Here is a 13,859-nt window from a genome sequence, read left to right on the forward strand (position 1 = left end):
TTGGCCAGGATAGTCTCGATCTCCTGACCTCGAGATCCGCCCGTCTCGGCCTCCCAAAGTGCTGGGATTACAGGCGTGAGCCACCGCGCCCAGCCAGATCCTAGTTCTTAACTGGTTAAGATGATATAATACACTGTGCAGCTTTGTCCCTCTCTCCCAGCATATGTGAGAGCAAGTTCTGCTGCTGTCCAAATTGAGATGCATTCCCCTCTGTTCTCAAAAAAGCTTTGGAATCTGTGTAATTTCTCTGTGTCTATTCTCTGTTATGGATGGAGCTGGTGTCCACTAGTGGGAACAGTAGGTAACACACCAAAGCACCAAAGAGACACAAAAATAAAAGACCTGCCTTTTAACAGAAACAATAGGTCCTAAAACCTACTGCTTAATTTATAGGAGAGACCTCAAATAACTGTTACTCCTGTCCCTCTTTTGTACAAATAGTTGACTGTCCACCATATCTTAAGGTCTGGTTTTTAAGTCTTTCTGTGAAGCAAGCAGACAAACAAAAACAAAAGGCTTGGGATTCTTTGTTCAGAGTCCAAGTTCTCCAACAGAGAGTACTTACACTTGCCTGCAGTGTAACCAAGTCTGTAAGTACAAGGGATGGGAACTAACCTTTGGCTGGTCAAAGCAGAGTCAGAACTGCAATAAATTTTCTTCCTCCCAGATCTGGGCTTAACTTTGGGTTTGTATCTTATCTACTGCTAGTGAGATAACACAGTGATAGAGCTGGCTAGGAGGGCCCTGTGCAGGGACTGACAACTCTTGCTTTTTTTTTTTTTTTTTAAAGATCAGAGTAATTGTAAGAAAAAAATGAGTGACTGAGAGTTGTGAACCATTGACAATGTACATTCACATGTGTATTTCAAAGTGTCTTTAGCTTAAGGCATTTCAGTTGGAAACAGCTTGCATTCCAGCCATTTTCTTCAAAATATCACTTTATATTTTACTTTTATAAAAAAGACACTTTTAGAAAGAGAAGGTCAATGGCACCCTCTGATGAGACACATTAACCAAGAAGTTGTGACTTCTTAGCCTTCTTCAATGAGCAACTCCGCTCTGGATATGTAATCAGAATGGCTACACCTTAGGTGGGTGATTTGGGGTTACTACTTAAAATTGACTTTGTTTAGTCACTAAGAAATAAGTAGCCTGTCTGAATGAAATCTAGATTCACCCTGTGGAATAACAGGCCAAACTTCAGTTTCCATCAGTGGCCCTCATGCTGTGACACTTTCCCTCCGTGCACCTCTAGGAAGGTAAGGGAGGAGATTTTTTTGAAACCCTTCCTTCCCTTAATTCAGATTTACCAAGTGAAACTCATTGAAAAATTACCTTATGGTTAACAATATTTTAGGGCTACTGGGTAAGAGAGGAACACCAACTCTATTCAAATGGCCCCAGAGGCTTATATTATCTAGCTGCCACTGGCACCCAAGATATTTATAATTTTGATCTCAGTTCATCTGTGAGACAGGAAGAAGCAGTAACTTTTCTTCCTTGGTCTTGCAGAAGGACAGCGATTCCTTGCTCCAGGAAAGTAAATACCAGTGTTAGATTAATAGTTCCCTTTAGCCTAGCCATTGTATTCATGATACAGGAGATTATATGGGTAAAGATGTTACTGGTGGACTCCACTACCTAAATCACAGGTCCATCAAAAGCAGTGATTTTTGCCTTAGCTTCTATCTCCTTGGACTGTAGTTTGACACAGAGGACACAAAATATTTGTGGTTTCCTGACTGTGGAAAGTAGTTATTGATTTTCCAAGCCTGTCATTTTTTTGAAGTTGCTTTAGGAAGAGAAAATTGGCTAATAACATTCATTGAGAGCTGACTGTATGCAAGTAACTTTAGAGGGACACAAAAGAAAAAACCCAAAGTGCCCCTACTGTGAGGCTGCATGAGGGTGTCTTAGAAAGCATAAAGTGAAACACAAATGCAGAGTGACAGTAAGGAACTTACAGTGTAGGTCAGATGGGAGTGAGTTTTATACAAGTGGAAAACACACAGGATTACTTACCAGGAAAATTCTGGACAATTATTACTGTAAGAGCAAATGGGATTCTTGAGTACCAAAATCAAATAAAGCAATGTTCATTGGATTTGAGTGGAGTTGATTAAGAAGGGCTTCCTGGAGATTTGAGGGGCCTGGATGAGTAGGGGAGTAGGGCAGGAGCATTTGCTCAAGGAAGCTCTTCAGGGGAATATGTCAATTCTTTTTACTGTTAAGCAGCTGGGGTGGGGATGGGGAGGTTTAAATATAGGATACAGCTTGTGCAAAACCATCTTGGAATTAATAATAGAGATGAAAAGAGAATCCAGTTATCTTGTCCCCTGGGCTGGGGACCGGTGAGAAAAGGCATTGGTACCTGCAATGCGCTTCATCCAGGAGGCCTCATCGATGCCCAGGTTGTTGTTGATGATTTTCAGAATGTTGCCCAGGATGAGACTGAGGTGTTCAGAGGTGACCTTGGTGCAGCACTGCCCTGTGCTGGGGGGCAGGTTCTCAGGCCCCCGCTCCCACCAGTAGGACAGGTAGTTGCAGAGCATGGGTAAGATCACCTCGATGACATGCGGCATCTCTGTGTACCGCGCCCCTGACTCGGCCAGGTCGTTGATTTCCTTCATCAGGCCTTCCAGCTGGGGGATGTCAGGACACATGTCTTCCACCGTGTCTGGCATCCCCAGAACTGATCGAGAGGAAGAATAAAGGGACAGAAATTCAAAAGCACAGTGGGTGCAAGCTTCTTTCTCTCTGCCCCTCCTTTCCTTTGGTCTTTAGAAATAAATTTCCAGAGCTTCACAGCAGTGAGCTTGGATGTGGAGTGGCTTTTGTCCTCCAGCTGTCTGTGAACAGACTGCAGCTTCCAGAGGCTGCATTCTCTTCCTAGATGTCATGTTGAGGTGAGGTTAAAACAAACCTGCGGTTAAAGGAGTACAGCAGACACAAGGATGAGGGATAGTTAGTTCCTAAGACTACCCTGCAATGAAGCCAGTCTCTTGGCTTCTCCCTCTTGGCCAGACTGCCTGGGCCTTAGTGTGTCCCCTGCAGGAAAATGAGGAATCAGAGGAGAAAAGCAACTGATGAGTGTTTAGTTTCAAGTTGTGGTGCCATTGCCTGGATCATATCTGTACAGCTTAAAAAAGGAAAAATAAAAGTCCACTCATCTAACACTCCTTCAGCTGGACCAGAAACAACAACTTTCCATCCAGCTGGAATTCTGGGGGGGAAAGCATCACACGTGGACTGATTTCTGGCTTCACAATAGAAATGATGGATGACCTGAGGTGGCTTGATCGACTTCCTGTCAATTGCTTAATCCTTTTTGTTTCCAAGGACTGATTTGTAAGGAATCGTGAGAGCGCTATCTTTCCCTCACCCTGAATGATTGAGGGTGCTGCTCTACACAAGGACACATGGGCTGAAGGATCAACAGACAGAGTTCAATATTCAATCAGGCAGGGCTGTCAGATGCAAGAACTGTAAACAGAAAAATCCAGGGCTTATCTGTAAGTCCTGCTTTCCGTAAGGTAAAGGACACTCTTTCCTGCAAGACGGGAGGAAGACTGGAAGCATCCTGAAGTTCCTGACAGGTGAGAAGATAACAAGGGCTCTGAGTGGAGGGACACGGACAATTCTGAGTAAGAGCCACAAGCCCAAAGCTTTGCATACACACCCACTGATCTAACTGCTTGCCACAGAATGTGTCTACTTCATCCTCAGGCCAAACTTCTCCCACTGGGGTAAAAACATCAGGCACTGAAGGAGCTAGGCAGTCTGGGAAGCCACAGGAAAGATGTGGTGTGTTTTCCCAGTACATCAGTTCCCTGGAAGATTTGAGGAAATTATTTTTGATATTTGGAATCAAATGCAAAGTTCTCATACATTTCCAAAGATAAAGCAGAAGACTGCAAATACAAATGTATGTTTCATGAATTGGGTCATGCCTGCAGGCCCTTTGCCATTGGGATTACTGTTGGCTTGAGGTCTTTCTTCTCTAGAATTTCAGGTTTTATATCCATTGGAATTGAAGGATTAATAAATTGGAGAGACCATACCAAATTCCTTGGCCTTTACGAATACTGGTCAATTGAAAGGGACGGTCTCAGTTTCTCTCATGGTTATACTGCATGGAGCAGAGATACAGAATAATCCTGGCTATCTTGGAGAGAATGAATCTGCAGCTGAGACAAGCGGTTCTACCTGGACAGGGTGTGCAGTTGTAAAGCAATGGATCCCAGCAGCCTTTATGCTATGGGATAGGCCTGGTGAAGCACTATTACGCTTTCCCTAGTGATGACTTTTGTTGCTATCACTAGAGCCTTTTGGTAGATAGAAGGCTAAAAATCTCTCCTCCTTGGATGTCAGGAGTGGACCAACATCTTTTAAAACCCAGACAATTGAAAGGGATTAATAGTATGAAAGCCAAAGAATCCTGAACTCTTGTGATTTGCTGTAGAAGGAAATTATGGGTCAGATATGGTCATTTGCAGAGAATGAGTCTGTCCTGCATCTCGCAGCAGGACAACAATGGTCATGGGTAACAAGAACACGGGAGTCTGGAGAGACCCTTACAAACAACATAATTTTACACACACACTCTCAGCGTACAGAGGTAAACACAGGGAAGTCAAACGTTCTACCTTGAGGTTCTACACACAGAAAAATGCCATTGCCATAGATGAAACTGAAATTTACAACTATTTGCCGCAGGATTGTAAATGATAAGGCTCAGATGTGTTTGTTTAAACGTCACATATACAATATACCATCATGAACATTTTTTGCCTGCTGCCTAACGAAAACAGAGTTGCTTAAGGTTGCTGCGCTGGAGCCATTATAATGACCTTTAAAAGTTATTTATACGCAATTGGTCCTTGAGTGGAACAAACATTTGTGACTCAGGTGTTTTGTACTTCAAATGCCACAGCATAAACCCACAGAAGGAATTCTGAGTGAGCTGCTAGAAAAACAGCCTCAGCTGTGTCCTCTTAGAATCAGACACAAGACTGTGAGGGGGAATCTTTAGAATCATTGTCCTTTTATCTTCTAGATCAATGATTCTCAAAGTGTGGTCCTCCTACCGCAGCATCAGCATCATCTGGAGACCGGCTAAAAATGCAAATTCCTGGGCCTCACTCCAAACTGACTTACCATATTAGAAACCCTAGGGGTGGGGGCTCAACAGTCTTGAACAAGCCTCCTGGGTGATTCTGATGCACGTTAGAATTCAAGAACCACTGGATTAGATTGTAAAGTCCTGTGTGCCTCACCTTAGCACCTCTTCTCTTTGCAATACAGATGGCTTACATTAGAATTGGAATAATCAACCAAAGAGAAAAAAGTTCCAATAGGGTACAGAAGAAAAGCAAACTGACTGGTAATAGGATGCTTTGGTCCATCTCGTGTTCTGAGTAATAGATCACTGCCACCCATAACCAAGGATGTAACTAGTTTTGAATAACTGGCACATAACAGTATTAAACTTTTTCTAAGTATATCTTAATAATTTTTGGATGAGGAAGAAAATGCACCAGGATGTTATAGGGCATCAAAGATATGAATCTGAGTAATTCTGCTGGCAAAGCATCAAGTGTCAATTAATAGAGATGCCCAATTAACTGAAGACATGATAAATCAGTTCATATTGTATTTCTAAACCACAGGCTCACATCACCTGTCACCTTAAACATTCTTCCCCGCCCTTTATTTCCCAGACCACCCACTTTGTAATGAATGAAGTCTACCTTCTTACAGCTCATTAAGCCATCAGTCATTCTCTGACTCTAGGTAAACTTTTTAAGAGCCATACACACGGTCAGCATTCACTCTTCACTGAATCCAGTGATCAAACACATGGGCTCAGGGGAGCTGGACACAGAGTCCCATAGTGTGTCACTAATGGATAAAGGACTGTGTCATCTCCAATTACAACCTTGTTTCTTTACTTCCTTTGGAGTATGCAATGATGGGGAGTCATTTTTTATTTATGAATATGTCTTATTACATCAATGTAGAGGCGTATAGAATGAGAGGGAAGGAGCACAGTGCAAGAGACTAATTCCCCTCCCTTCCAAAGCCACCCTAGGCTTCCCTCTCTTCCTCAGTTCATAAAGGCACGGGAGCAGGGCGAAACATCCTCATTGTGCCTTTATGAACTGAAGAGCAGAGGCAGTTTCTCTCTTTCCCCAGGTGAAGCTCTACACAGTGCTGGTACAGAGACAGAGATATACTATTTCTCAAGTCACAGTTGAAGCAGAATAAATGTATAAATATCCAGAACTGTCGTGACTGGGCCCCATGTCCCTTTGGAGTCAGGGAGCAACACCTGGGCTGGCATTTGCCTGGAGATGTCACAGCTCCTTCTCAACTTCACCAAAGCCTGCTCTGTTGCTCAGCTTCCACTTTGGTGGAAAGCTAGGACTCATTTGGAATCAGAAGTGGGAAGAAAAAAAAAAGGTCGGAAATACTTTTTTTTGGCTAGTTTCGAAGGGAAGAAAGGGTGAAATGAGGCTGAAGGGGTAGATTTCATATGGGACTTTGGAAAGTTGAGGCATCTTGGCAATGTTTCTCTCTTGACTAGCTCTGAGAACACTAGTCTCCACTGTATTCTAGTTCAGTGAAAGATTTTTATTAGTGGCCTTATCTGAATTGTCCTGGTGATCATTTCTGGGGGGCAATGTGCTCCTCTTACCTGAAGTAACAAGAAGCAAGTGGGAGTAAAGCTGCCATGGCTTAGCACTTGACATCTTTAGATGAAAAAAACAGCGGTGGCAAAGAAAAATGTGGTATGAGCCCTTTCTCGCTCAGAACACTTCTTCCTTAAATCTCATGGCCGTTTGAGAAAGGGGGCTTGAACTAAATGGAACTGCCACCACGTTCAGCCATCTACTGGTAGTGTATAGCAGTATTTTAAGAAAACATTGGTTCTCAATAGAGAAAGTTCTGGTTGAAAATAATTTACTGTGGCTTTTTTTCCCTTAATATTGATTAGCCTACAGTTTGGTAATTTTTGCTTCAGAATAGATGGAATCATCGCAGTTTTTTCTAGTTGGAGTCCAAGCTTGATTCAAGGCTCCTACTTAAAGCTCCTCTATCCTATTCCCTTGTCCTTAGGCAGGATCACAATTAACCCAGATACAAGGACCCTCCAGAACCAGATTTACAACCTGCCTTGGATTTTAGTTCCAGGATTCTTCTACAAGACAGGGTGGAGAACTTTTCTGTAGAGGGCCAGATAGTAAATATTTTAGGCCTTGCAGGCCAAACTTTCCTGCCTCTACTCAACTCTGCCATTGCTGTGCTAAAGGAGCCACAGACCAAATGTAAATAAGTAGGTGTGGCTGTGTTCAAATAAAACTTTATTTACAAAAATAGGCAGGGGGCCAGATTGGCCCTGTGGTCATAGTTTGCCACCCTGTTGTGGAACCTAGTGTGTCAATACTTCTGCTAAGAAATACTCTTTCTTGTATAGTTTCTCTTCCTTCTGGTGCTTTTCTATGTCTTATCTTCCGCGAAGATGAAAACGTGTGGTCAGCATCTTTAGAAGCACAGCCTCTCCATGGACGGGAAGAGTATAATTAGGTTATTAGTGTGGAGGTGCACCTTCTGATCCCACTCCAGAGAGGGACTGCAAAAAATGAGTCACATACCCAGGTGCAGATGGGGAACTGAAACCCAGAGCAGACAAGAGACCCTGAGGTCTTAGGATGGAAAGGATTTCAAAATCAGCAACACTGACTCCTCACTTTACAGAAGAAGAAATCAAAGCCTAATTACAACAAAGCCTTGCCCAAGCTTTTTTCTCCAGTAAGATGGAGACCTGCAACCTAGTCCCTAACCTTACCTCCTGGCTCCTCTCAGACCAAGAAAGCCACAGTGCTGCAGGGCTGCTGCTCCCTGCCTGTGTGGCTCCCCTCCTCTCAGCACATGAAATGGGTTGATGACCTTTGTGGGGAGATACTTACTAGACCTCTCCCTGGGCGTTTTGGTGTTGAAGACCGAGAGAGGATTGTAGCGATTAAGGGTGGGCTCCAGGAATGCCACTGGTATGGCAGCTGCCAGCGAGGCCAGACATTCTCCAAGGGCAGGGCGTTGCCTGGAAACAAAGAAGTCCGTTGAGAAGTGTTGCCCCCCACATGCTGGCCCCATGCATTGATGGACCAGGCCTTCCCCACAGATTAATCCATGGACATCCCCAGGCACTAGGCCCAGCAAGGTTGCATGCACTTCTTCCCCTCATCTTTCTCTGGACACTAACCAACGCTCTCACTACTTAGATCCTAGCTCTTTTTTTCTCTTTGTTTTTTTTTTTTTTTTTTTTTTTTTTTTTATTTTTATACTTTAAGTTCTAGGGTACATGTGCATAATGTGCAGGTTTGTTACATATGTATACTTGTGCCATGTTGGTGTGCTGCACCCATCAACTCGTCAACTGTTGCTTTCTAATGAATGAGAGACCAGAGCCATCTCTTTCCCACCCATCAACATCTGTCAGCCATTCGCCCATATCTAATCACAGAGAGACTACGCACCTGACTTGCAAGTTTCATGTGATATCAGCTCCCAGATATGAGGGACTTTTTTCAAACAAACCAATAATGTGAGCCCTTTGTCAGATCATGACACAAAGATAATAGGTGAAAATGCAGACAACAGGTCTATAATTAACACTCATGTGGGGCCAGCCTTGGTGGCTCACACCTGTAATCCCAGCACTTTGGGAGGCCGAGGCAGGTGGATCACGAGGTCAGGAGATCAAGACCTTCCTGGCTAATATGGTGAAACCCCGTCTCTACTAAAACTACAAAAAATTAGCTGGGTGTGGTGGCGGGTGCCTGCAGTCTCAGCTACTAGGGAGGCTGAGGCCAGAGAATGGCGTGAACCCGGGAGGCGGAGCTTGCAGTGAGCTGAGATTCCACCACTGCACTCCAGCCTGGGTGAGAGAGCAAGACTCCATCTCAAAAAAAAGAAGAAAAAAAAGACTTAGGTGGGGGGCTTACCATATGCAAGCCCTCACTCTGCCTTCCTCTATGACTGATCAACCCAAGTCAAGCACTGATGCTGTGCATATGAGCTCATGAGCAGAATCCCTGGGAACTGAGGGTGCTGGGCTGCACCTCGGGGAATGTTACAGGATCACCACGCGACAATGGCCAGCTTGAGAAAGGGCACTTAGAGCCAAGAGCCAACACTTGCCGCATTACTGTGACTCTGTGGAAGCAGAAGGGCATCCAATTCTTGTGGGTTTCCTTCAGCTCCCCACTGAGACCTGTGCCCAAGACTATGTGTTAATTGCCTGTCACTGTGACAACAGCCAATAATTTCAGCAGCACCAAGAAGCTAGAATGCCAAAAGCATAGATTGTCTTAAAGTGGATAACATATTGATTATGGGGAGGTAAGGGGAGCCTTTTTTTTTTTTAACTGAGAAGTAAACTAGATAGTTTTAACCTTAACCTTTGTCCTCCAGATTCGTTCTCATTAAATGCAGGGCAAATGTAGAACCTGTGTTCTATATTGAACTCTAAATCAACAATGCGGTCAAATAACATATCTGTATGGACTAATCTTCAGGATTAGAGTCAACCTGTAGCTTTGTTCTAACAGAGAAATAGACATACTTGAGTTGGATTAAAAATATGATCTTGGCCGGGTACGTGGCTCATGTCTGTAATTCCAGCACTTTGGGAAGCCGAGGCGGGTGGATCACGAGATCAGGAGTTCGAGACCAGCCCGGCCAACATGGTGAAATCCTGTCTCTACTAAAAATACAAAAATTAGCTGGGCATGGTGGCGGATGCCTGTAATCCCAGCTACTTGGGAGGCTGTGGCAGGAGAATCATTTGAACCTGGGAGGTGGAGGTTGCAGTGAGCCGAGATCGCACCACTGCACTCCAGCCTGGGTGACAGGGTGAGACTCCGTCTCAAAAAGGAAAAAAAAAAGAAAAGAAAAGAAAAGAAAAATTGTGATCTTAACTGGTCTTGAAAGAAATGACTGCACGAGACTATGATGGAATCTGCAGACGGCAAATCTGGGGGTATACAGATGTGTTCTGCCTGAGATATAAGCTAAATCTGCTGAACTAGAGAGGAGGAGGAGGGAAGGGTGAGTGAGTTGGCAGAAAGCTGTGTATTCCTTCGAAAACCCACCCAGTCTTCATTCAAGTTACCAAACATATTTTAAAAAGTGACCTTTTAAATTACCATAAGAGGAAGTGAATATATGTGGTTTTATGTTTTATCTTCTTAGGCTTGGATGATAGCCTGCTTGGCTATGAAGCATTTGAGCCAATAACTTTAAAATCAGCCCCAGTTAGCAACACTGGATTGACAGGTCCTCAGTCAGGCGATCTCTTCTTAGCTGATGGCTCAGTCTTGTCCTTTGGATGAAGGTTTGCCTGCTAAAACCTCCCCACCCAGGACTTCTCCGGGGGAGAGTGGAAGCCCTTGGACAAACCAATCCTACTGTGCCCTGTGTATCAATGCTGCGCAGAGACGGAGACTGCTGAGACGCAGGTGCTCTTGGGGAAGCTCTCACGAGGCAGCTTCACTTCTGAGCAGGCCCCAGGCCAGGTTTCCTTCTCAGCACCTGCTCTTCCCCGATTATTTCTCTTCTTTACTAAGCTCCAGGTGGTGGCCAGGCATGGGAAGAGGGGCATCATTTTAACTTCAGACCTGAGTTGCCAACTCCTTTGGTGACAACTGAGGATAGTGAGTGCTTCTACACATCAAATACATGCATTCACGAGGGGCAATTTTTTTCAGCTAAGAGTTTTACCACCTTTACCACAGTGGCCAGTGAGTAGAAATGTGGTGTTTTCTCTCTTCGGTCTTGCTTTGTGAGTTGGAGGAAGAAATAAGGAGATAAACTGTGAAAGCACAAGGCCACAGGGAGAGCATTGGTGAAAGAAAACCTGGGTGAAAATCAGGAATAACAAGGGGTGAGATATCAAATCTGACAGCTTTTTTTTTTTTTTTTTTTTTTGAGACAAAGTCTTACTGTGTTGCCCAGACTGGAGTACAGTGGTGTGATCTCAGCTCACCTGCAAACTCTGCCTCCTGGGTTCAAGCGATTCTCCTGCCCTAGCCTCCTGGGTAGCTGGGACTACAGGCATGCACCACCATGCCCGACTAATTTCTGTATTTTTGGTAGAGACGAAGTGTCACCATGTTGGCCAGGCTGGTCTTAAACTCCTGACCTCAGGTGATCCGCCCGCCTCTGCCTCCCAAAGTGCTGGGATTATAGGCATGAGCCACTGTGCCCTGCCTGATAGCAAATTTTACACGGAGATGAACCTAGGAGACAAGAGGTCCTGAGGTGGCGTGGTACCAGATGGATCCATTCTTCTTCTCTCTTTTTTTTTTTCCCCTCTCTCTTTGATCAAAATTAAAACCACGATCTCCTGAAAGTGGATTTCTAGAAGGTTAGTCAGACATGAAGGCAGTCCTTGGGGTAAAAGGCAGTTGCTAGGTCTCAGTTCTCTGGTGCTGTGTTGACTCAGGGGACTGGCCCTGCCCTCTCATATTAATTACTGACAAACCTGACCACTCCACAAGCTCCACAACAGGCCATTTTCTAGTCTGGGGCGCACAATGGTGCTAATTAGCTTCTTGCCAAGAAATAAACAACAGCCCTCTTGGCCTAGTTGTTAAAAGTTAAACCCAGGGAAAAAAAAAAAAAGTAAAACCCAGAAGTCTGTAAAAGTCAAACCCAGAAGTCTGCCAATTAATGCTCCTGGCTGTGAAATATCAGTGTGAATGACTTTGGCCCCAAAGCCCAAGGAGGGATGGAGATAGGCAAAGACTTGCTGTTATTCATATAAGGCTCCCCGGTCATTAGTATTCCCCAGCAGGGAGTGTTGGTATGGGCCAAGCTTTCCGCAGAGAAAAGCCTACAGAAACAGCTCCATAACAGCCAGAGGATATATTGGAAGGGTTTATCACTGGATACAGAAACTCTCTTTATTTAGAGCCAAGTTCTCGTCTTGTAGCCCAGGCTGCAGTGCAGTGCTGCTATCATAGCTTATGGCAGCCTTGAAAGCCTGGGCTCACACGATTCTCTCACCTCAGCCTCTTGAGTAGCTAGGACTACAGCACGTACCACCATGACTGGCTGATTTTTAAAATTTTTGTAGCCACTGGGTCTTGCCAGGTTGCCCAGGCTCGTCTGGTCTCGGTTCTTACTGCCTCGTACAGTATTTTTCATACAATACATACTTGGTCAATGGGTGACAGACCGGACTGTGTTCAGTTTGTATTTCAGTTTTTGTTACATCCTAATTTGACAAGTCACGCTTTCCTTTTCAATCTCTCAATTTTATTTCCATAGATCTGAACCTTGCCTCTCAAAATCTATTGTTAGGAATACAGGAAAAGACAAAGTCATCAAAGTAATAATGTCTTGCATGTAAATGGTGCTTTGCAATTTTGAAAGTTCCTTCATTTATATTCCAGAGGGTACTAAAGAGAGGAAATAGCATACAACAGAGAAGCAGAAAGCACAGTGGGGACAGGGCAGGACACAGGTCTAGACAGCAGTGTTGGTGACCTTAGAGGTTTAGGGAACACTGTGCAATGTCTGATCAGAAATAATTGGTCAAAGGGAGCCAGGCAGGACGAAAGAAACAAAATAGCTTTAAAGCATGAAGTAGAAAACTCAGTCTTCATCTGAAGCAAAACTGAGACCCAGGGTTTAATGTTATCAAGTTTCAGGCTTTGCTTTCTTGAATAACCCCCATCAAATGTTCTTTAAGTTCATCAAAGTGTCTCCAAGTTAAATAATCAGGTATTCTGCACGATTAAATGCACAAACCATTATCCTTCTCTGAAATTTCATGTCTGCAAACTCCATTTGTCAATGACATTCTCAATTAGAAAATATTCCAAAAGAAATGTCTGTACTCTGTTTCAACGACTTTTCCCCTCACAGTCAACCCTATCACCAAGGTGTCTTGAATCATTTCTATCTACAAAGTATACTCCAGGTGGAGCTGGAAAGCAAGTATGTAGTGATTCCCTTAAATACGTTCATCAGTCTAGGAGATGTCAGCAAAAGATGATAGAGAAATGGTGGGTTTGTTGTACTTTGCTCTGTGAAACCCACAAGAAATGAGGAAAAGAAACTAGGAAGACATCTTGATCTATGCGAAAACTGGAAAATGTACGATAACTCTGAACCCATAAAATAGGAACCAAATCAAGTAAGGACACCGAAATGGAAACATACTTTCCAGACCTGGAAGAGGACATGGAAATCTTTGCAAGTAAATATAGAGGTTTTAAGGGGGCCAAAAGATAAGGTTTTGCCTGAAACAATGAGGATGAAGGGTGTGAGCAGGCCACGGGAGACCTGGCGGGCAGCATGCGTGTGGGGCCATGCTCCACATTACAGAGTAGCAGATGGGAACAGAGTAGGGAACAGTATACATGCCATCCTGCCATTCTCGTGACCTGGACTCCTAGCCTAGAGAAACCCTGGAGGTCAGGTGAAGTGAAAGAGTGAGAGAAGTAGCCCATTTTGTGGCCACTGACTTGAGTTCTCTAAGTAGGGGATACAGTTACACTAAATCACTAAACACAAGTCCTGTGGCTCTAGGATGCACTGAGTTTCACCAGCCTCTCACCTGGACCAGTTGCTTACTTTAGTTGGGGGAGAACATCAGAGGCTGAGCCTTGGTACACTGCTAGGGCTAAACACACTGCTGATTTAGGGAGAAAGAGTTAGTCCTGCGCCAGCTTCTCAGAGGTGAAGCTGCCTGCTGTTTCTTCCTGTTCATTCTCCTCCATTTTTTTTTTTTTTTTTTCTGAGACAGAGTCTCGCTCCGTCGCTCAGGCTGGAGTGCAGTGGCCGGATCT

At 44.2% G+C, this 13,859-nt stretch overlaps 1 protein-coding gene across 1 annotated transcript in view; it reads right to left on the reverse strand.

Annotated features, from left to right (window-relative positions):
• RYR3 (ryanodine receptor 3) overlaps nt 1-13,859 on the reverse strand; it is a 400,958-nt gene that overhangs the window by 80,363 nt on the left and 306,736 nt on the right. Inside the window, exons 64-65 of the mRNA XM_011932727.1 lie at nt 7,971-8,101; nt 2,372-2,692 (exon numbers count right to left, since the gene is read on the reverse strand). Coding sequence (XP_011788117.1) covers nt 2,372-2,692; nt 7,971-8,101 — 452 coding nt within the window. The remainder of the gene's footprint in view (nt 1-2,371; nt 2,693-7,970; nt 8,102-13,859) is intronic.

The sequence above is a fragment of the Colobus angolensis genome, unplaced genomic scaffold, assembly GCF_000951035.1.
Source record: "Colobus angolensis palliatus isolate OR3802 unplaced genomic scaffold, Cang.pa_1.0 Scaffold97, whole genome shotgun sequence".
NCBI lineage: Eukaryota > Metazoa > Chordata > Mammalia > Primates > Cercopithecidae > Colobus > Colobus angolensis.